Source organism: Saccopteryx leptura, chromosome 5 (genome assembly GCF_036850995.1).
Source record: "Saccopteryx leptura isolate mSacLep1 chromosome 5, mSacLep1_pri_phased_curated, whole genome shotgun sequence".
Lineage (NCBI taxonomy): Eukaryota > Metazoa > Chordata > Mammalia > Chiroptera > Emballonuridae > Saccopteryx > Saccopteryx leptura.
Genome location: NC_089507.1, coordinates 36,318,259 through 36,342,592, shown reverse-complemented (window position 1 = coordinate 36,342,592; position 24,334 = coordinate 36,318,259). Strand labels below are relative to the sequence as shown.

The following is a 24,334-nucleotide window of genomic DNA, read 5'->3' as shown; positions in this document are numbered from 1 at the left end:
CTGTCAGGCTAGCAAAAGCATTGTCCCCAATTAGCAAATGAGGACATTATGACATAAAAGGTTAGACAACCTACCCAGGACCACAGAAGAAGGATAAGAATTCTGTTCAGTGATCTCCAGCAGGGATCCTTCAGCCACTACCCCATAAGGCCCCGTGGCTTAGAACAGCCTGCTCGACAGGCTTTAATTTTAGAAGGAAATGTATGGAGATCCGTGTAAACATTTAAAATCAAGATCACTAATATTTCCCTTACCCAGATATAATAATGCCAATGCCTTAAGCAAGGTATATGTTGTTTCCGGTCTGGTCTTCAACTGTTAAAACACTGACCCTGTCCATGGAAACCACCAAGATCAACCACAAATTAGGACCCCCTTTGTCAGTCTACCAGAATTGAGCTTTCTTCTCAGCATGAAATTTCCCAATTAATTTTATTTGACTCTTTCAGAATCACTTTTTCTTCTTAGCTCCTGTCATACCCTAACTCTCTAGGTGATTATTTTGTCATTTAAAAGTTACTATTTTTTTTTTTTTTTCATTTTTCTGAAGCTGGAAACAGGGAGAGACAGTCAGACAGACTCCCGCATGCGCCCGACCGGGATCCACCCGGCACACCCACCAGGGGTGATGCTCTGCCCACCAGGGGGCGATGCTCTGCCCATCCTGGGCGTCGCCATGTTGCGACCAGAGCCACTCTAGCGCCTGGGGCAGAGGCCACAGAGCCATCCCCAGCGCCCGGGCCATCTTTGCTCCAATGGAGCCTTGGCTGCGGGAGGGGAAGAGAGAGACAGAGAGGAAAGCGCGGCAGAGGGGTGGAGAAGCAAATGGGCGCTTCTCCTGTGTGCCCTGGCCGGGAATCGAACCCGGGTCCTCCGCACGCTAGGCCGACGCTCTACCGCTGAGCCAACCGGCCAGGGCTAAAAGTTACTATTTAATGCCTAATGTAGGCGAACCAATATCCTAAATCTAGAACATGACCAGGCCCTTTTTGTAGCTGAGGAAGCTGAGGCTCGTTGATTTGCCTGCTCACACCATTAGTAAAAAGGCAAACTGAGATTTGAATCCAGGTCCATCTTAAGAGAAAATTCAATCCATTCTGTCTCACACTACTATAAATAGAAACTCACCTTTAATACCTATGACCCAATTCCATAAGTAGAGTTGAGCCCCTCTCGAAGTCAAACCATATCTTACATATGTTTGAGTTCCCAGAGCCTGATCAGGATGCTGCCAGTCGAGGGGAGTCCTCTGACATCCTTACCTGTAGAGAGGGGACCTTGCTGTCGACAGGCTTTCCCAGGGAAGCCGCAGTAAAGGAGGCCTCCAGCCAAGGCAGAAGACGCGATTTGATGACTTGCACACCATCATAATGTCCTCCTAAAAGAATCCACAAACCAGGTCAGCCAGAGAAACTCAACCACACCAACTCAGAGAGCACAGAGAAAAGAAGAAAAAGAAGAAAGGAAAGGAAAGGGAAGGGAAGGGAAGGGAAGGGAAGGGAAGGGAAGGGAAGGGAAGGGAAGGGAAGGGAAGGGAAGGGAAGGGAAGGGAAGGGAAGGGAAGGGAAGGGAAGGGAAGGGAAGGAAAGGAAAGAGGGGGGGAGGGGGAAGCCTGGATGGGAAGGCACAGGCTATCCTCACCTTCTTGAGCTGTTACAGTGAGGATTCCAAAGAGTTGTCCCTGCACCTTGGCAACTTGTTCAATGAGTTCGAGGCAAAGACTTAGATTTTGATCACATGAGTTTGTCTGCAAAGCCAAAATGGTGGACATCAGTGCAATTCTTTACTCCCATTGCAGGTTGACAAGGACTTCACTTTACAACAGGGCCACCTGGCTCTGGGGTACTCCCGGGGCCACCTGGCTCTGGGGTACTCCCGGGTTACCTGGCTCTGGGGTACTCCCGGGGCCACCTGGCTCTGGGGTACTCCCGGGGCCACCTGGCTCTGCTGTACTCCCGGGGCCACCTGGCTCTGCTGTACTCCCGGGGCCACCTGGCTCTGCTGTACTCCCGGGGCCACCCGGGTCTGGGGTACTCCCGGGGCCACCTGGCTCTGGGGTACTCCCGGGGCCACCTGGCTCTGCTGTACTCCCGGGGCCACCTGGCTCTGCTGTACTCCCGGGGACACCTGGCTCTGCTGTACTCCCGGGGACACCTGGCTCTGCTGTACTCCCGGGGCCACCTGGCTCTGCTGTACTCCCGGGGCCACCTGGCTCTGCTGTACTCCCGGGGCCACCTGGCTCTGCTGTACTCCCGGGGCCACCTGGCTCTGCTGTACTCCCGGGGACACCTGGCTCTGCTGTACTCCCGGGGCCACCTGGCTCTGCTGTACTCCCGGGGCCACCTGGCTCTGGGGTACTCCCGGGGCCACCTGGCTCTGGGGTACTCCCGGGGACACCTGGCTCTGCTGTACTCCCGGGGACACCTGGCTCTGCTGTACTCCCGGGGACACCTGGCTCTGCTGTACTCCCGGGGACACCCGGCTCTGGGGTACTCCCGGGGCCACCCGGCTCTGCTGTACTCCCGGGGCCACCCGGCTCTGCTGTACTCCCGGGGCCACCCGGCTCTGCTGTACTCCCGGGGCCACCTGGCTCTGGGGTACTCCCGGGGCCACCCGGCTCTGGGGTACTCCCGGGGCCTCCCGAGACCACCTGGCTCTGCTGTACTCCCGGGGCCACCTGGCTCTGCTGTACTCCCGGGGACACCCGGCTCTGCTGTACTCCCGGGGCCACCCGGCTCTGCTGTACTCCCGGGGCCACCTGGCTCTGGGGTACTCCCGGGGCCACCTGGCTCTGCTGTACTCCCGGGGCCACCTGGCTCTGCTGTACTCCCGGGGCCACCTGGCTCTGCTGTACTCCCGGGGCCACCTGGCTCTGCTGTACTCCCGGGGACACCTGGCTCTGCTGTACTCCCGGGGCCACCTGGCTCTGCTGTACTCCCGGGGCCACCTGGCTCTGGGGTACTCCCGGGGCCACCTGGCTCTGGGGTACTCCCGGGGACACCTGGCTCTGCTGTACTCCCGGGGACACCTGGCTCTGCTGTACTCCCGGGGACACCTGGCTCTGCTGTACTCCCGGGGACACCCGGCTCTGGGGTACTCCCGGGGCCACCCGGCTCTGCTGTACTCCCGGGGCCACCCGGCTCTGCTGTACTCCCGGGGCCACCCGGCTCTGCTGTACTCCCGGGGCCACCTGGCTCTGGGGTACTCCCGGGGCCACCTGGCTCTGCTGTACTCCCGGGGCCACCCGGCTCTGGGGTACTCCCGGGGCCTCCCGAGACCACCTGGCTCTGCTGTACTCCCGGGGCCACCCGGCTCTGGGGTACTCCCGGGGCCTCCCGAGACCACCTGGCTCTGCTGTACTCCCGGGTTACCTGGCTCTGGGGTACTCCCGGGGACACCTGGCTCTGCTGTACTCCCGGGGCCACCTGGCTCTGGGGTACTCCCGGGGCCACCTGGCTCTGCTGTACTCCCGGGGCCACCCGGCTCTGCTGTACTCCCGGGGCCACCTGGCTCTGGGGTACTCCCGGGGCCTCCCGAGACCACCTGGCTCTGCTGTACTCCCGGGGACACCTGGCTCTGCTGTACTCCCGGGGCCACCTGGCTCTGCTGTACTCCCGAGACCACCTGGCTCTGCTGTACTCCCGGGGACACCTGGCTCTGCTGTACTCCCGGGGCCACCTGGCTCTGCTGTACTCCCGGGGCCACCTGGCTCTGGGGTACTCCCGGGGCCACCCGGCTCTGCTGTACTCCCGGGGCCACCCGGCTCTGCTGTACTCCCGGGGACACCCGGCTCTGCTGTACTCCCGGGGACACCTGGCTCTGCTGTACTCCCGGGGCCACCTGGCTCTGCTGTACTCCCGGGGACACCCGGCTCTGGGGTACTCCCGGGGCCACCCGGCTCTGCTGTACTCCCGGGGCCACCCGGCTCTGCTGTACTCCCGGGGCCACCCGGCTCTGGGGTACTCCCGGGGCCACCTGGCTCTGCTGTACTCCCGGGCCACCTGGCTCTGCTGTACTCCCGGGGACACCCGGCTCTGCTGTACTCCCGGGGACACCCGGCTCTGGGGTACTCCCGGGGCCACCTGGCTCTGCTGTACTCCCGGGGCCACCTGGCTCTGCTGTACTCCCGGGGACACCCGGCTCTGGGGTACTCCCGGGGCCACCTGGCTCTGCTGTACTCCCGGGGCCACCCGGCTCTGCTGTACTCCCGGGGCCACCCGGCTCTGCTGTACTCCCGGGGACACCTGGCTCTGCTGTACTCCCGGGGCCACCTGGCTCTGCTGTACTCCCGGGGACACCCGGCTCTGGGGTACTCCCGGGGCCACCCGGCTCTGCTGTACTCCCGGGGCCACCCGGCTCTGCTGTACTCCCGGGGCCACCCGGCTCTGCTGTACTCCCGGGGCCACCTGGCTCTGGGGTACTCCCGGGGCCACCCGGCTCTGCTGTACTCCCGGGGCCACCCGGCTCTGCTGTACTCCCGGGGCCACCCGGCTCTGCTGTACTCCCGGGGCCACCTGGCTCTGGGGTACTCCCGGGGCCACCTGGCTCTGCTGTACTCCCGGGGCCACCTGGCTCTGGGGTACTCCCGGGGCCACCCGGCTCTGCTGTACTCCCGGGGCCACCTGGCTCTGGGGTACTCCCGGGGCCACCCGGCTCTGGGGTACTCCCGGGGCCACCTGGCTCTGCTGTACTCCCGGGGCCACCTGGCTCTGCGGTACTCCCGGGGCCACCTGGCTCTGGGGTACTCCCGGGGCCACCTGGCTCTGGGGTACTCCTGGGGCCACCTGGCTCTGGGGTACTCCCAGGGCCAGACATTGCTGTGTGTCACCAAAACATGGTCCCTTCCCTTCTGGGCACACAGCGAGGATGCGCTCCCCAGGTCCCCAGCAGTCTGTGGGGCCATGTAACTGCGCTGGGGTCCCTGGATGGGAAATGACGTGTGCCACTTCCAGTGTGACCCAGAAGAAAACCCCTGGAGAGATTCTCTTCTTTTTCTCTCTTTCCCCACCTGCCAGCCAATCACAGGGACTCCAAGGACATTAGGGACAGTGGAGCCACAAGATTTGATAGGTTGTTAATTGAACACTTACAAGGACCATTACATAATCAAGAAAGTTATTGGTGGATGTTAAGCCACTGAAGAATGGGGGTTCTTTTAATACCAATAACCCTAACTCCATACTCAGTGAAATCTTGCAAAAATTGTAACACAGGACAAATCATTATTTCCTAATTTACCTACTTTATTGGTTCTTGTCCTCTACCTAAGTTCAATAAGTACACAAAAACACTACTTGTTAACAGTAAGAGGGTATTGCTGGGATACAATGGAGAATAAGACAAAAGAGATGGGTCAGGCCATACGGCACGTGCAGATGAATGGGGGAGACAGACAGTGGGCGGTTCTCCTGCTGTGGAATAATGTCTGACCACAGGGCTGAGCACAAGGTCTACTCAGGACCCCTCTGTCTTGGAAAGTCAAGGAAGACTTCCTTCCAAGAGGAAGTAAAATGTAGGCAAGAAGAAAGTAGGCAGACTTGGGGAAAGGGGTGGTTCAACCAGTTGTGGAACATTCTGAGCAATAAGGGCAGAGCATGAAGAAGCCAAGAGGCGGGCCTCTTAGCTATTACCCTGCTTTTGACGTCTCCCTGGTGAATTTCTACAGTTTCCTCATTGGCTGAAACGCTAATAGAGTCTAACAGTAAAGGAAGGGACACAACTATAAGCAACAAAGTGGGAGTTAAAATGCACAGACTGATGTGTCATCTCAAATCATAATAACGCACTAGGAGTGGGTACTAGGAGCCCCAACACAGGAAGTGGGTCACATGGAGGATAGAAACTAGAATGAATAGGAAAAGTTTAGATGACTTCTAGGCAAAAGTTTACAAGAAAAATGCATATCTGTGTCAACAAGAGCAGTGCTCCAGACAGGCAGTAAGCTCCCTGTGGACGGAGGCTGTGCCTGCCCCATTCATTCACTGTTGTAGTCCTAGCCCTGCGTATTAAAGCACAGTAAGTATTGGATGGATGAGTGAGCATGACGTGGTTCACTTATTTTGGACTTTTTACATACCCCCTAAACGTGAGGCGCTATTCAAGCCATGAAGACTGAGATGCATAGGGGTTAAAAAAAACTTGCCCAAGATTACTTAGCTAATAATACGTCAGAACTGAGATCAGAACCCAAGCTGCCTAGGTCCAGATCTCATGCCCTTAACCACTAAATATACTGATGTTTAGATGAGGATTAGTGCCAGGAGTGAAGGGAGCACTAGATAACGTGACAGAGTGAACGGGAGGACAGTCAGGAAGGCCTCTCTGAGGAGGAGACACTGAGCTAGGTCCTGAATGCAGAGACCAGCGAGTGTATAGGGCTGTGGGAACAGCAGGGGCAAAGGCCCTATGGCAGAAAGTTGGCTGGCAACCTGGAGAACCAAAAGCAGGTGCACGTGTCTTCACATAGGAGGTTAGAGAGGTTGGCAGAGAGATCCTGGGGGCCTTGCAGACCCAGGGGCAGCTGCTGGTCTGCTTCCCATGCCTGGTGAGTAGGACTGGGTGAGGAGCTCTGCTGTAGCTTATTCCTGTTGTGGCCATTTGGTTCCCTGTCTCATCCTCTACCCCTTTCTCCTAGGAAAGCTGTGTGTTTTTAAAAAATGATTTTGCCTTTCTCATGTTTGTATCAATTTCCACTAGTATAGCAAAACAAAGGCTCAACAATATTTGATGAATGAATGAATGAATGACTTAGCATAGTATTGGCAAGATCAGAACATTTTGAGCACACAGCTTAAATAGCTATCTTCATTCCTTGCTTGTTGAACCAGCAGCTCCTTGCCCTGCTGGTTGGCTCAGCAGTAGGGCATCAGCCTGGCATGTGGAAGTCCCAGGTTCAATTTCCGGTCAGGGCACACAAAAGCAACCATGTTTCTCCACCCCTCCCCCATCCCTTCTCTCTCTCTCTCTCTCTCTCTCTCTCTCTCTCTCTCTCTCTCTCTCTCCCCTTCCCACAGTCATGGCTCAAATGAACAACTCGGCCCGGGGCACTGAGGATGGCTCCGTGGCCTTGCCTCAGGCACAAATAGTTCAGTTGCTTAGCAACAGAGTAGCGGCCCCACATGGGCAGAACATCAGCCCCAGATTGGGGGGGGGGGTGCCAGGTGGATCCCAGTTGGGGGGCACATGCAGGAGTCTGTCTTTCTACCTCCCTGCCTCTCACTTGATGAAAAGAACCAGCGGCTCCTTGCCCTTGTTATTTAACTCCTGCACTTAGAACACTGACCTTCAATTCCCCTTACAGCCTCTTGCCCCTGGCTGGACCATGCCATGTGCTAGTGGACACAGAATGGGCATAGGAGCCAAGCAGACCTGAAGGAGTATCTCAGCTCTGCCACTTGTCACAAGTTTTATGTGATGTTGCACAGGTTACTTAAACTCTCTGAGCCCATTTCCTCTCCAGAAATGAGGACAGATAATGCCTTGCAGAGTATTAGGAGAATTAAATCAAAATAATGAATATTCAGCACCTCAGAGACAGAATGCATTCAACAATTGGTACCTATGAGGTGGCATCTGGAGTTGAAAGGAGCAGTGGGCTCAGGAATAAGGCAGACCTTAGTTCAAGTCTGGTTTCCCACTTATTAGCTACATTCCCTTAGAAAAGAAATTTCCAATATGAGCCTCTGTTTACTCATATTCAGGAGGTGGTTGATCTCATGAGCTAACTTAGGTGCAAAAGAGAGGAGCTACAGGCCCTGGCCGGCTAGCTCAGAGGTAGAGCGTCGGCCTGGTGTGTGGAAGTCCTAGGTTCGATTCCTGGTCAGGGCACACAGGAGAAGTGCCCATCTGCTTCTCTACCCTTCCCTCTCTCCTTTCTCTCTGTCACTCTCTTCCCCTCTTGCAGCCAAGGCTCCATTGGAGCAAAGCTGGCCCAGGCACTGAGGATGGCTCCATGGCCTCTGCCTTAGGCACTAGAATGGCTCCGGACAAATCGGAGCAACGGCCCAGACGGGCAGAGCATCGCCCCCTGGTGGGCATGCCTGGTGGGTCCTGGTCGGGCGCATGCGGGAGTCTGCCTGTCTGCCTCCCCGCTTCTCACTTCAGAAAAATACAAAAAAAGAAAAAAAAAAGAGAGAAGCTACATAATCATTAGAACTATTATGGTGGTATTATTACTATTTGCTCTTACGCCTTGCCTATGCCTGGTACAAAGTAGCTGCCCAAAGGAATGTGTGTCGCACGGGTGGTTCAGTGGTAGAATTCTCACCTGTCAAAGGAATGTTTGTCGAATGTATGCACAACTTAAATAATGGAAGAGAATATACTGTGAGATGGTTCCTGTTCCCAAGACATGTCACAACACGTTGCCATCTCTAACACAAAGCATTGCACAAGATACAATAGTTTTTTTAATAGTGTCACATTACCAAACACATACTCACACAAGATAAATAAAGATTTGAACTAATTATACTGTCTCCTAATTCAAAGCACAGACCCTCAAACTTCCTTCATTCATAAATCATTGAACTCCTATTATATGTAAAGGCTTGGGCTGGCAACTCAGGACACAAAACCACATTAAAATAAAAATAAAAAGTGTTGCCTGCTGTCCATGAGCTCAGCCACAGGGGAAGGCAGGATAGTGAATGGGAAACATGCTGGGTTAAATAATTACCTTACAGTTTCTTAAGGGTTTTAGGTGGATGGTCAGCTGTCGAGGCGACAAAACTCACACTGGTGACGGATGAGGTTAGGTAAGAAGTTGGGACATTTCAAGAGGAGGAAGAGCAGATAACAAGGCAAGAAACAACAAGGTGTACTACAGGGGAAAATGGAATACAGGCACAGACCACATAACGAAGGACCTGATTGTCACATGGCCCCTGGGCTTCACCCCATCCCTGAAAGATTTAACAAGGCAAGTAAAGGAGCGTGGGTGTGACATGGTCAGATTTGCCTCGCATTTACGAAAATCAAGCTGGCAGAAGCAGACCCAACAGGGTTTGGATTAGAGAGCCTGCCCGGCAGGAAGGTAGGCGGTTTGACTCATCTGGCTGAGGGATGTTGAGGGATGCTGAGATGCCAAGGGCCCCCTAGAAGTCGTTCCCAGCCCCATGTCACATCTGTGTTCACCACTAACACCAGCATTACTTGAGGAAGAAGTTGGAAAGTTTGGAAACAGGTAAGAGGTATAAGAGGGATGATGCTGTTTTGGAGACAGTCTAGGGCAGGGGTCCCCAAACTTTTTACACAGGGGGCCAGTTCACTGTCCCTCAGACCGTTGGAGGGCTGGACTATAGAAAAAAACTATGAACAAATCCCTATGCAAAATGGGAACAAATACAATATTTAAAATAAAGAACAAGTAATTTTAAATCAACAAACTGACCAGTATTTCAATGGGAACTATGGGCCTGCTTTTGGCTAATGAGATGGTCAATGTCCGGTTCCATATTTGTCACTGCTAGCTGTAACAAGTGATATAATGCGCTTCCGGAGCCCTGCCACGTGTCACCAGAAGTAGTACTGTACGTGAGCGACACCGCGCTTTGAGCGCCACTACATACAGTACTCCAGGAACACAGGATGCTCCTGGATCCACATACAGTGCTCCTCTCTCTGACCACCAATGAAAGAGGTGCCCCTTCCAGAAGTGCAGTGGGGGCCGGATAAATGGCCTCAGGGGGCCGCATGCGGCCCTCAGGCCGTAGCTTGGGGACCCCTGGTCTAGGGGGTCTGCAGGACCTCAGATGGAAATGTCAGTCATAGCACCTAACAATTATTGAACACCGACTCTCCGCCAGCCAGGCACTGTGCCAAGAGCTTGAAACACACTGGTTCATGGAACCCTCAAAACAACCCTGCAAACTGAATCCCACCCATCATCCCAAATCCACCACTGAGGAGAATAAAGATCTTAAGAAACTGGAAGAGTGTTTGACCTGAACCCATTCCTGCAGCCTCTGACACTGGAGTCAAGCTCTCAACCACGAGGCATTACCCAGAAGAGCTGGAGAAGCAGTCTGAACCTAAGGGGAGGGAGGGTTGGAGGAGTGGCTTTGGAAGCAGTCAGCAGGTGGGGAGTGGAAGCCACAGGCACAGACGAGATGACTAGGAGGAGAGGACAGGCAGAGGGCTGAGGGCACGTTTGCTAATTCAGAAGTGGGCTAAGGAAGAAGGGCCGGTGAATGAAAAACAACACAAGAGCAGTAAGAAATACGAGGATAGCCAGGAAGAAAGACAAGGAATCAGGAAGGCAAAGAAGGAGATGGTTCATTCTCTGCCTCACTTGCGCCTTTTTGCTCTCAGCCGATCTTCCGGGATGAAGCTACTGTGTGCCGGGTGCCAGGGACAGGATGGTGAAGGAGACTGTCTCTTGCCCTCGAGGAATTTATAGTCTAAGATAAGCACGTTGAAAAATGCAAAACCAGTGACTACTTGCTATAATAAAGGTCGGACCAGATTTCAGTAGTGAGGCTAAGAAATTGTAAGAAGTCAAGAAAACTACGAAAGCCTGCACCTGAGCTTTGTGGGCTCCTACCCCATGAAATTCTCATTGTTCCACAATGGAGCCAGGACATTGAAAAAAAAAACGTAAAGCTTTCTAGAAGACTTCTCTGTGCAAACAATATTGGAACCACAGAGCTAGTGGAAAGTGAGATCAGTTTAGTAACTCTCAACCAGCCCACGTCCAATAAAAATTAAGAGAAAACACAGTATATCACAATTACTAAAGATAAGATTTGTGAAAACCTTGCTCCAGTTATCTTTATTATATGCGGCTTAAGTGTCTGTTTGTCACCGATAGCTTATTGGTTGCTTGCGTAACTGTACTAGCCAATGGGGTGAAGTTGCCACGGCATTCAAATAGTCCCGCCTTCTGGCATGCCACCTCACAAATTGAGGTTAAAGATTGGAGCAATTATTATGCTGTTAATAAATCTTAACACCAGAAGGGGTCTTTGCAATGGTACAAGACTAGAGGTTCTCCAATTGAAAATAATGTCATAATAGCTAAGTCTTTGACTGGCTCCTCTAAAGGTGAAATACATGTCATTCCAAGAATTGATTTGGCTCCATCTCAAACAGGGTTGCTGTTTCAATTGAGACGTAGACAATTTCCTGTAAAACTTGCCTTTGCTATGACCATCAATAAGTCTCAGGGCCAAATGCTTAAGCGTGTTGGCATTTTTTTACCTGAGCCTGCATTTGGACACGGTCAACTTTATGTTGCCTGTTCAAGAGTTCGTGAAAGAACGGACGTAAAATTAAAAATAATTGATGGTCCTCTGCAAGGCGAGCTTAAAAATGATGGAAAGATCTACACAAGAAATGTTGTGTACAAGGAGATCTTTGACATGTGAATTAACATTTTACTATTTAAATCACCTTTATTTATTGAGCTAGCGGTGGCTCTTAAGAAATGTACCGCCAGTGGTTTCCTTCATTGCACTCTACTTTAAGCAATTAAGCAAGTAGAAGGGGGAAACCCCGTGGGGCACTAAGCAAAGGGGCGTCCTCGCCGCCTGCCCTGGGTAATTCAGTTTGAATTAGCAGACACCTTTGCACAAATCATTTTAATTACAATTTATAATATTTAGAACAGCGGTCATTTTGTATGACTGCCGGGCTTTCTAGTATAAGCATAAAGGTGCACAGGTGCTATGTTGTGAAGTAAAGTGCATTGATTTCCGTGGGTAGTTTTTAAAACTTTGCCCTGTGTTGAAAATCACTGGTCTGGGCCATTAGGAGCCACACACACACACACACAAAAAAAAACCCTCAACCAGTGCTTTTGAAGTCAGATTGGAAGTGTACACAGAGGAAGCCGAGGAAATCAATAGGCATCGGCCATGTCCTAGGTGTGGAACTTCAACAAGTAACCTCAAGCTTACTCCTGTGGCTTCATTCAGATGGAAAGCTAGAGGTAACAGGAGTAGAATATTCAGGAATATAACCACCAGAAGAAAACATGTTCTTTTAACTCTACCAACCCCTGTGCAACAGCGGTGGGCCGCCCATCCCCCTTTGTAACCGTAATGGCTGCTGTGAGGGCTGTAAAGAGAGTGTGAGCCCAGTTAGGAGCAGAGTTCTCTGGACAGCATGAGGCCACTGTACCGAGCCTTCTCCCTGGGCTGCAGACGTTTTTGCAAACAAGTTCTCCTGAGATCTGCACTAGGCATACCCAAGAACCTGGTTTTCCCACACATTCAGGAAATGATGGGAACTTCAATTAGAACAATAGCCACTAGAAGAGGAAAGTGGGAGGTATCTGACACATATTTCAGGAGTGGAGTCTTCAGGGCTTGACGTGTCCATTTGTGAGGTGAGATGGAGAGGGAAGGGCCCAGGTTTCTGACCTGGGTGGCAGGGGAGATTGTGATGCCAGTGCCCAACCAGAGGCCACAGGTAGCCAGCCAGAAAGGCTGGACAGGGGTAACTGGTCCCGTGAGGGTTGTATTCATTGGGGGATGTGCAGCTTCCAAGCTGTCTGGAAGACAGGGGACAGGTCAGGGGCACTGGAGAAAGGCCCACACTAGAGAAAGATTGAGAATCACTAGCATCTGCGAAGCAGCTAACGCCATACAATTTGATAAGGTATGTCAACTGCTGCAGAGAAATCAAGGAACTAGGACTAGGGAAAAAGAGATTGGACTCTCCTGACCACCAGGTGGCTTCTAGTGACTGTTATGAGCAAGCTGTTGTAGCAGAATGAAAGGGGCCGGGGGTCCCTGGTGTCCTTCCAGATTGTTCCAAGTTGAGGAAGCAAAGGCGATGAGGACAGAAGGACAGTACTCTCTGAAGATGTTTCATAGTATGGGGAAGGAGAGCGACAGGACAGTAGCTTTGTTCCCATCCCTTCAGTGTCTCCACGCTCTGGCCCAAGCAAAGCTCCTGGTCTATTGAACCAAAATGTTGCCCCATTGCCAAGGTCCTTCCTAAAAGTCTGCACACAATGTATCCGGCCTTCCTTCCCTCCAGTGACTCTCTTCACTCCGGTCACCATCATGCGTTGCCACTGCACACATCGTGTGTGCACTGGCATGAGCACCAACCCTTTGATCCCTTTCACCTCCTCCTGAGCAGCCTCGACCTTAAAGCATCTCCCCCCAGGAGGACCCGATCACCCACGCCTCGCTACCAGTGGTTCTCTCCTGTCTGCTATTCTATTACTAACCTTGCCTCACGTCCACAACATGAAAAAGAGCGAAAATTTTCCATCACTAAATTAATACTATTTGTAATCAACTTGTAAACTTTTGTTTGGAAAGCTATTTAAATCCATCAGTTTCAGTACAAATAACAGTTATTTTCTAAGGAACGTCAGTCACACACACAGAACATGCTTCACCTATATGAATTAAATAGTACAAAAGGATTCATCACAACATTCCTTTATAATATGAATGCTATTACATTAAATGGTTTATCTGATGTTTTTATTTTTAAAAATTTATTTTATATACAATAAGAATACCATTTCAAAATGCCAGTTAGAGGCTTTTTGGATAAGGAAGGAGAAGAGACGATCATCAGTGTACAGAGACTAGTCTGGGGGCAGGGGGCAGCCTTTTGCAGGTCCCTGCATCAAGGAGATTCACACATGGAAAACAAAAGCCCCCTATCCGCCTTCTCTGACTCCCACTGTCCAGAGTACATATGCTGGGATTGGGTGGGGACGGCGGCAGGAAACGGGCACTGCAAGTAAGTGGAATCTCCTTATGCCTTCCCTCCTCTGCAGGAGATAAGAGAATGGACTTGGCCAGCAAAAGACGGGGTTTCAAATCCGAGTTCCACCCTTTCTAGCGGACTGACCTTGGGCAGGCAAGCTGCCCTCTTAAGGTGTGGTTTTCTCATCTGTAAAATGTAGAAAATAAAACTTACTATTTCATAGGTTCTTACAAGGTTGAAAGGCAATAATACATCAAGAATCCTTTGAAAGCATTCAAGGGTTCTTTATATGCTGGTTATAACAGGCTACAAACACTCCCCTAGGGAAGTGGCAGTCCCTTACTAGTCAGTCCTTCAGGTAGCTCTGTTCCCAAAAATAACCCTTTATTCTACATCATGGCTGGCTTTGCACATCACCACTACTTCGAAAACAGTTTTAAAACCAAAATACTGAACTTTAGGTCTAAGAAAATGTAGGGTTATATATACCCCAACGATTTAACGAAAGCTTACAGGTAGGCTTCTCCCTTAGATCTTAGTTAAATTCCTCTATTGGAGTTCTTTCATTATTTATTCTTCTCAAGTATTAATCTTTACATTAACAAGTTGGTCCTAGCCTGACCTGTGGTGGCGCAATGGGTAAAGCGTTGACCTGGAACGCTGAGGTCGCCGGTTCAAAACCTCGAGCTTGCCTAGTCAAGGCACATATGGGAGTTGATGCTTTCTGCTCCTCCCCCTTTCTCTCTCTCTGTCTCTCTCTCTCTGTGTCTCTTCTCTCTAAAATGAATAAATAAAATCTTTTAAAAAACTGCATGATTAAAAAAATAAAAAACAAGTTTGTCCTAAATGAAAATAAGAAAAGTCAAATTAAGAAGTTGATAGTCCGTCTGTAAAAAATAAAATAATCTGAAGCCCTGGCCAGATAGCTCGGCCGGTTGGAGCATTGGCCTGGAGTGTGGAGGTTGCTGGTTCGATTCCCCAGTCAGGGCACATACAGGAGCAGCTCCATGTTCCTGTCGTTCTCTCCCTGCCTCTCTCCAAAACAAAACAAAACAAAAAACAAGCACAAATAAAATTTAAAAATAAACTGATCTGCCCCAATCACTTTTCAGTATCTTTCATAGCCATGAATTCATCATTAGTAACTATGGCAGAAACGAAAGCAGCAATCATATTCATGTGCTCCCCATTGCTCAGGCTCCCTCACAATTAGATTGGAGCCACATAACTAATTCTGGCTGAGGGACGACGAGCAGAAGTGATGTGTCTAATGTAAAACAGTGCAAGTTTGTTGCTTTCTCTCCCGTTGTGGATGCTCGGGGTCCTGTAACGAGAGGGCTGCTGCACCAGATGGAGGGCCCCAAAAGCTGAGCCAATGATGGAGAGAGCTGCCACCAGACTTGGCATGGATAAGACAGAAGTCCCTGTATGTTATGACACTAAAATCTGGGGGTTTTATTCATTCCTGCAGCACAGTCTACCTAATAAAGAGATAAAGTTTCTGAAGGGAAGAAAAATGTTCTCTGTAGATTTACTAATTAGAGTGAATCATCAAGAATGGAGAAGTATGTTGACTATAGGAGAGGAGTGAAAACAGGCAGGGAGTCTGTTTGAAGACACCATAGCAACTACAAATGAACTCTGTACTAAGAATCTGGCATATTTTGCCAGAAAGGCAGCCTCTAGTTCAACCGCAAGATTATTCTAAAGTAAACAGAGTAGATACCTCCTTAAGAGCTTCTCTTTACGTGCTGATATTTAATATGCTGTTTTCACTTGTTAGTGAATATTTCTATAACACAAGAGGAGAGTAATGCCAGAGGAAGCATTACCCAGCCTGCCTTGCCACCCTCACTCATTTATCAAATATTCAAAAGTTGGTCTTGGCTGCATATACACCATGGTATATTATTCAGCTAGGAGAAATGGTGACATCGGATCACTTATAGAGGAATGGTGGAGTCTTGGTAGCATTGTGCGGGGTGAAATAAGCGAATCAGAAAAAAACAGGAACTGCAGGATTCCATACATTGGTGGGACATAAAAGCGAGACTAAGAGGCATGGACAGGAGTGTGGTGGCTATGGGGGGGTGGGGGGAGGGAAGGAGGGAGAGGGGGAGGGGGAGGGGGAGGGGTACAGAGAGAACTGGATGGAGGGTGGCGGAGGATGATCTCTCTTCGGGTGATGGGTATGCAACAGAACTAAATGACAAGATAACCTGGAAATGTTTTCTTTGAATGTATGTACCCTGATTTATTGATGTCACCCTATTAAAATAAAAACTTATTAAAAAAAAAAAAGTTGGTCTTGGCTGGTTGGGTTAGTGGATAGAGCATCAGCCCAGCATACGGACGTCCCAGTTCAATTCCCAGTCAGGGCACACAGGAGAAGTGACCATCTGCTTCTCTTCCCCCTTCCCTTCCCCCTTCTCTCCCTCTTCTCCTCCCACAGCCTGTGGCTTAAATGATTCCAGCGTTGACCCCAGGCACTGAGGATGGCTTGGCTGGTTCGAGCCCATCAGCCTTAGGCACTAAAAAGAGCTTGGTTGATTTAAGAATCAGCCCCGGAAGGGGGTTGTAGGGTGGCATATGTGGGAGTCTGTCTCACTATCTCCCCTCTTCTCATTTAAAATATATATATATATTCAAAAATCTCCAGATTATAATGTCCTGGGGTCTATTATTTTACTTTATGAAATGTAATCCTATCTTATCTTAGGGGTGAGGTTATCAAAGATGTACTAAAGTCTTACTAATTGCTACTATAATTACATAGAACACATTTCAAAAAGTAATATCTCAGAGCATATGACCAAAATTAACTCTCTAGTCCACAGGCCTGAGTGGAAATAAAAGCATCTCAGAGAGAGGAGAGTTTCAGCTTAGAGCTGATCTTCCAGGCACTGCTAACATTGTCTGGAGGCTAATATCTCTTCTCATCTTAACATCTTTATGGAGTAATGAGGTGGTTATTTGACCCTTTTACAGAGCTGACCAATAATACCATAGGGATGTTGCATAATACATTAGAGGTACTGGGGACAGCATCCTCTTACCAGAACCTGAAGGACCATTCTCAGAGTCCTCAACCCATTTACTAAGTGTGCCAGCATAGTTTACAAGAGGCTGGTTCATATTATCTCTTGCCTAATATATATCCTAGCCCTGTCCGTCTTCCCCAGAATTTCCAATGTCCCCATCATGCAACAACTAGAGCAGGGGTCTCCAAACTACGGCCTGCAGGCCACATGCGGCCCCCTGAGGCCATTTATCTGGCCCCCGCTGCACTTCCAGAAGGGCCACCTCTTTCATTGGTGGTCAGTGAGAGGAGCACAGGATACATCCGCACCCTGTGCTCCTGGAGTACTGTATGTGGTGGCACCGCGGCGTCGCTCACGTACAGTACTACTTCCGGTGACGCGAGACGCACGCGTCACGGCTCCTGAAGCGCATCATATCACTTGTTACGGCTAGCAGCGACAAATATGGAACTGGACATTGACCATCTCATTAGCCAAAAGCAGGCCCATAGTTCCCATTGAAATACTGATCATTTTGTTGATTTAAATTTACTTGTTCTTTATTTTAAATACTGTATTTGTTCCCGTTTTTTGTTTGTTTTTTTTACTTTAAAATAAGATATGTGCAGTGTGCATAGGGATTTGTTCATAGTTTTTTTTATAGTCCGGCCCTCCAGCAGTCTGAGGGACAGTGAACTGGCCCCCTGTGTAAAAAGTTTGGGGACCCCTGAGCTAGAGCAACCTTTCCAAAGCACAATCCAAACATGTCTCCTCCCTGCATAATGCCCTCCGGATCAAGTCCAAACTCCTTACGACACCACCTAAGGCCTTCCACCCTCTCACCCCACAACGTGAACTCCTCAGCCTCATCTCACTTCCCTCCCTGCCTTGAACTATATTATTCACAGCCCCCTCTCCAACACCAGCCTCTGCACATCTCCCTGTCTGCACAGGCCGTTCCTCTGTCCTTCACTCTCTTCTCCAGAAGCCCGGCATTAAGAAGCACTTGGCATTTCTATTCCCAGCACCTAGCACAGACAGGTACATCATAAGCTTTGAAAAAATATTTGTTGAATGAATAAATCAACAAATGTGCACCACACAAAGTGTAAATATAGAGTGTCTCACCCAAACCTTTACACATAAGAGACGTTAAAGAATTATTTGTTGAATGAACTATTAAAATTATAATTGGCCCGGTTCTTGGTTAAACGAGAAGGGATTCTCTGTGGCTCTTTCGCCAACATTCTCAATAACTACAAAGGAATAAAACAATTCTGAGTGTTATGTGTTCGCACCAAGCTGTCCCTAAACATTTAGTGGAATCCAAGTTTGAAGGCTAAGTAATGCAATGATCCAGTATTTCTTTAATAACTAAAAGAAAATAAGTCGGCAATGTTTACCATTGTTTTTGTGATTTGTTTCAATAGCCATCATACTGGACAGTACAGATATAGAACATGTTGGTCATCATAGAAAGTTCTACTAGGCAGCTTTGCTCTAGAAAGACAAGAAGGCCCGTATTGCTAGGGTGGATAGAGCAAGGATGAAAGTAATAGATGAGGTCACAGAGTTTGAAGGAACACAGTTGTGTAGGAGCTTGACAGATATTGAAAAAAGTTGGGCTCTTCTTTCTAGTGAGATAGGGAATCTGAAGGGTTTTGCCAAAGAAGTAACTTGATCACACTTGACATTTAGAAGAATCACTTTAGACTTTTATTTGTGTAATAATCCAGATGAAATACTGATCGAAGGTGGACAAGGGTGGTAGCAGTGGGGGTGGAGAAAAGTGCTCAGGTTCTCTGTGAAGTTAGAAGCTGGTACCAACAGATTATGCTGACGAAAAGGATGTGGAGTGTGTCGTGATGAAAATGAGGTCCGTGTTTGGGGCACAGGAGAGGCTAAGGTCGGTGTTAGACTAATTTAACTTTGAGACAACAACAGCAAAACTGAAAACGATCAATGGTCAATCGGAGAAGTGGTACCTCAGATAAGAACAGAACCTGAATGCAGATATGAGATTCATCAGCATACATACAAGGGATGAAGCAAGAATGGAGGTTGGCATTAAATTTAATTAAAAAAAAAAAAAAGAATGGAGGTTGAAGAGTTCTAAAATCTGGCCCTTGAAGAACAGCCGCGAGAGGAAAGTGGGTAAGACAAGGAAACAAAAAGCAAATTATTAGAGCCTTAGAAGAATGGTGTGTCAACAAATGTAACAGAGATGTCAGAGTTGAAAAGAAATGATGGTGCCCAGGAAATGAACACATAACTTGGAAAGGCATGGCTCTCTGAGAATGCAGTCTCTATTATGTGTGGGGGTAAGGGGTGGGGGGCAGAAAGCAGAGGGGCAAATCCCAGGAGAGAAGCTAGGCTGGGCCAGTTTCAGTGAGAACGGAGGTATGGGATGAACTACTATTAATGAAAACGAAAATACAGTAAATTTTGACATTTCTCATACTTACAGGTAGTGTCTAAAATAATCATTTAATTTGACCCAGCCTCCTGACAAACTTAATATACTTTCTAACATTCAGAGTTTATTTAGGCCACAAGGCAATAAAAAAAAAAAAATTTAAGAGGTCGTTTTAAGAAGGGTAAATACCTGTATTAAGATTTGTTATTCTCAATCTTCTGAGACTAGGTAGCAAGTAGGCACTCGCGTTCTATTTGCTATTAAGAGTGGAACTATCTTATTTAAGACGGACGGACCAAATATAAAAGCAAATTCAGCACTGGATTTTTAACTTGCGGGAGGGGGAATAAGGGGGGAGGGGTAATGGGCGCCTGCGCAGGAATGGGATTAAAAAGTCTTGATTGCTCTGGGTTTGATAACAGATATTGTCCTCTTACAAATAAATGCCCAGGCAACAAGCCTTCGGAAATCTGCCTTGGTGTTGAAACTGTGCCAAATGCCACGCTGACCAGCACACCAGTGAAACCCGCAACGTTGGCAAGTGACCGTCTCACTCACTTCTGGGTAAAACAACTGGATGTGTTTAAAAATCTATTCTGATACAACCCCTGGGTATCTTCATAGTGTGAGACTTGCGGAGAAGCAGGAGGAAGAGGGTAGTAAAAAATAATTCGAGATGGTGATAGGAGGAGGATTGCTGGCGGAAGGAATGGGGGGGAAAGTGGCGGATCTCAGGTCTTTCCCGTTGCTAGGGCCGCCAGCGTCCTTGGTTACCACTAAAGGGAAAGCGCTCCCGCGGGCTCCGAGTCCCGCGCTCCGGAGACCGCGCATCCCCAGCGCCGCCTCGCGTCGCGAGGAGGAAAGGGCGCCGGCAGACACGTGCGGGTTTTTCCTTCCCCGCGATCCCGGTACGAGGCTGGGTCTCTCTTAGGAATCAGAACCGCCGGGGCTCTGCAGAGCGGCCACCCCGATGCCAGACCTAAGAAACCCCGGTCGAAGGCTGTACAGGAACTGGAGGGAGAGCGAGCCCCGAGGTCTCCCGCCCTGACTCACGTTGTACTCCCGCAGCCAGCGCTCTAGTTTGTCCTGCATCGCTCGTAAAGACTCGTTGGAGATCAGTTTCCTCAGGTTTTCCGCCATCGTTCGCTTTTCCACTCGGCCTGGCTCTGGGAGATGGAGACGCGGAGCCCACCGGTCGGTGGCCTCCGCAGAACTGCGGGTGATTAGTTGGGAAGGGTGTTATCTTCCTGAGGGGCTCAGAGCGCGGCAGATGTTTCCATCCTCCCCTCCCCCGGAGGACCGGGCAGGGTTCGGGAAGCCGGGGGGAGGTGCCCTGGGCCGCAGCCGCCCCGCCTCATCCGCTGCCCGGCGCGGTCTCCGGGCTCCCCCGCGGCCGTCGCGAGCCCAGGCCGTAAATACCGCAGCGATTATTAAACAAACCTTGACGTGGGCGGGCGGCTGCTAGGGACGCGCGCCGCGGGCGCCGTGGCAACTCCTGGATCGCCGCCCAGCCCCCACTGCCCCCTCCATCCACGTCCCGCCCTGCGGCCCTCCCACTTTCCTGCGGGGTCCTGGGCACCCTCCTGGGCGCGCGAGATTGCTGTTCCCGCTGATCTTCCTCCTCCTCCTCCTCCTCATTCTCCTCCTCCTGCTGCTGCTGCTGCTGCTGCTGGCCTAAGGCCAACGCAACCCATGCCATTGAGATTCCGAGGTGGGGCAGGCACTGCTCAACGCCAAGACTCCATACTGATGGCCGCTGGCCCAGACGGGGCCGCAGTGTGAGAAAGGGTCGAGTCAGCTCACAGCCTCTTGTCTAGAAGAAAAGGTTATTTCTCCAAAGAAGTTTTCGGTTAGGAAAGCACGTTTGGCTCCTTTATTCTTTCGCTTCTCGGGCCTTTAATTCATCGTAGGGGATCAGGGAACGTGCAGATACTCCAGTACTTAACGCCATTTGTATAGTACATTTTCACCAATGAAATGAAAGTTGGGTTTGCATCTCATTTGCATAATCAAACAACTTTCTTTGACTTGTCATTTGATTTTCTGATGTTCTTAAAAAAATCAAATTCTTTTTTTTTATCACTTCATATTCATTTTGAAATAGCCTCTAAATTTTTGTGAGCAGTATATAACCCTAGGGCTTACCTGGTATGAAGTTTGCTTTAACTAAAATTTCAATTATTCCCGCTTCTATCTTTTGCAATCTTCCATGGCCCACTAGGTGGGTGCCCAAGTCAATAGATTTTAGTTCCAAGATGTTCACAAATTGAAGTTAATACCCCAGGATTGAACACTATTTGGCACTATATTTTTAGAAACATTGAGCACTTTAAAGTTTCATTTAATTCTGAACTCTTTAATTTAGACTTTGTGAAAGTTCAGACCTGGTTTGATACTATGTATTTCATAAGGATATATAATATTGCTACAGTGATAGTTTGAACTACTTAAGAAATGAAACCATTTCAACCATTCGTTAAGCACTTTTAAAAAAAAAATCACAGCCCTGGCCGGTTGGTTCAGTGGTAGAGCGTGGGCCTGGCGTGCAGAAGTCCCGGGTTCGATTCCCAGCCAGGGCACACAGGAGAAGCGCCCATCTGCTTCTCCACTCCTCCCCCTCTCCTTCCTCTCTGTCTCTCTCTTTCCCTCCCGCAGCGGAGGCTCCACTGGAGCAAAGATGGCCTGGACGCTGGGGATGGCTCCTTGGCCTCTGCCCCAGGCGCTAGAGTGGCTCTGGTCGCGGCAGAGCGACGCCCCGGAGGGGCAGAGCATCGCCCCCTGGTGGGCGTGCTGGGTGGATCCTGGTCGGGCACATGCGGGAGTCTATCTCTCCCCGGTGGGGCGCATGCCGGAGTCTGTCTATCTCTCCCCGTTTCTAGCTTTGGAAAAATAGAAAAAAAAAAAAAATCACAAAAATCCCCTTAAATATTTATTAGATTCTCTTTTTCTTTAAAAAAATATAAAGGGGAAAGAAGGGAATGGAGGAACACCCTCACACATTTCTTAATTTGGAGCCAATTACTTCATATTTCAAAAACCAATTGAAATATTGAACAGTCCTATTTACATATTCATAAAAATGTTGGAATATTATGTCAGATTAGGAATTAAATCCTCTTCCTTGCTGTGGACACTTTAAACCCTAATCCTTGGTTTCATCTTTTTTTTTTTTTTTTGTATTTTTCCAAAGTTAGAAGCGGGGAGGCAGTCAGACAGACTCCCGCATACCCCCAATCAGGATCCACCCGGCATGCCCACCAGGGGGCGATGCTCCGCCAATCTGGAGCATCGCTCTGTTGCTGCCACAGCTGTTCTAGCACCTGAACCATCCTCAGTGCCCGGACCAACTTTGCTCCAAGGTTTCATGATCTTTAAGGAAGGATAATAGTTCCTACTTCACAGAATTATTACGAGACTAATATTCATGTGAAGTAGTTAGTACATTGCTTGGTATATACAGTACTGTGATTTATATTTGTAGTAATAGTGATCATAGCAAAATGCTATTTTAGAGAAAATTAGGTTGGAAACAATCTAAATCTTCCACAACAGGATAATGGTTGATCAAAGCATTCAATGAAATGTTGCAAAATAAAAATCTTGTGGCCAAAGAATATTTAGTATCTAGGAATTCTTACAATATAAAGCAAAGTAGAAAAAGCAGCACATGGGGGGGGAGAGTAAAGAGGGACAAATATACAGTGACAGAAAAGAATTTGACTTTGGGTGATGGGTACACAACACAATCAACAGTTCAAATGCTATAGAAATGTTTACCTGAAACCTATGTACTCATATTAATCAGTGTCACCCATTAAATTTAATTTTCTAAATAAAATAGAGAAAAGGCAGGACACTAAATTTTATATATATTGTGTTATAGTAGGATAACTACTATACCTTTACTAACCAATAAAGGTATGGTTGTGGTGATTTTAATTTGCTCCTTTACTCCTTTCTGATTTTCCAAATTTCTACCTTGAATACAAATTGCTTTTTTACAGAAACAAATTACCTAAATGTCCACATTACCAATTTAATAATTAAACTTATAAAATCTTTGGATAGAAGGGATCTATGAAATCCCTTAAGGACATGCTATCTGATACTATTTATTTCCACAGTGCTCCAGCCACACAACCAGATTTAAGACCCTTAAGGCCTGTAATCATTTTGTGTACATCCTGGTTTCCTTAGAACTCTGGAGTGTATAGTAGGAACTTTTTATTAATAACAAAGAAGCATAGTACTCAATGACTCAAAACAAAGGAAATGTTTTACATATGCATTATTTACCCCCACTATTTCCAAAATAGGATCGGAGATGGTTTAAGTAAAAGACTTGTAGAAAAATAATGTTATTTTTTAATGGATTAAGCAAACATGCCTGGGCCCTGGCTGGTTGGCTCAGTGATAGAGCGTTGGTCCCGCATGTAGAAGTCCCGGGATCAGTTCCCAGCCAGGGCACACAGGAGAAGTGCCCATCTGCTTCTCCACCTTTCCCCCTCTCCTTCCTCTCTGACTCTCTCTTCCCCTCCCACAGCCAAGGCTCCATTGGAGCAAAGTTGGTCCAGGCGCTGGGGATGGCTCCATGGCCTCCGCCTTAAGCGCTGGAATAGCTCTGGCCGAAAAGGAGCAACACCCCAGATGGGCAGAGCATCGTCCCCTGGTGGGCATGCCGGGTGGATCCCGATTGGGCGCATGCGGGAGTCTGTCTGACTGTCTCCCCACTTCTAACTTCGGAAAAATACAAAAAAAAAAAAAGCAAACATGCCTGAAATTTAAGCCTATGTACTAAGATTGAGCCATATTTTACCTTTATTTCTGAGCTTTGTAGAAGCCAAGGCAAAAAAGAAAATGAGTGTGATAATTATTTATTTTTAAAATATATATAAGTTCTTTGAATGGAAATGCATTTTCCTGGTACTAATTCTAAAGTATGTTTATCCTTTTTTCAAAGAGTATAGAACAAAAGAGATGAAGGTTTCTTTAATAACCTCCTTTCTTAAAATAAAGAAACAATCTTGATATGACTGTTTGTTTCTTGCAGTCACTCTGAATCAATGCCAGGAGGATAACACCACAACACATCATCAAAGAGAGGGACAAGCAATTAACATGTCATCTCTTAGCTCTGGTGATGTTATTTGCTACAAATTTAGAAATTCCGTATCTGTAGGAATAAATGGACATCTTCATAAGTGCCCTTAATGATGATCCCCTC

General features: G+C 48.8%; 1 protein-coding gene across 2 annotated transcripts in view; it reads right to left on the bottom strand.

Annotated features, from left to right (window-relative positions):
* Window positions 1-20,660, bottom strand: part of SPATA18 (spermatogenesis associated 18) — a 47,129-nt gene extending 26,469 nt beyond the window's left edge. For both annotated transcript variants that reach the window (XM_066387612.1, XM_066387613.1), the window contains exons 1-3: window positions 20,164-20,660; window positions 1,642-1,747; window positions 1,263-1,378 (exon numbers count right to left, since the gene is read on the bottom strand). In XM_066387612.1, the coding sequence (XP_066243709.1) occupies window positions 1,263-1,378; window positions 1,642-1,747; window positions 20,164-20,250 (309 nt within the window). In that variant the 5' untranslated portion in view covers window positions 20,251-20,660. The remainder of the gene's footprint in view (window positions 1-1,262; window positions 1,379-1,641; window positions 1,748-20,163) is intronic.
* Between the last annotated feature and the right edge of the window lie 3,674 nt (window positions 20,661-24,334).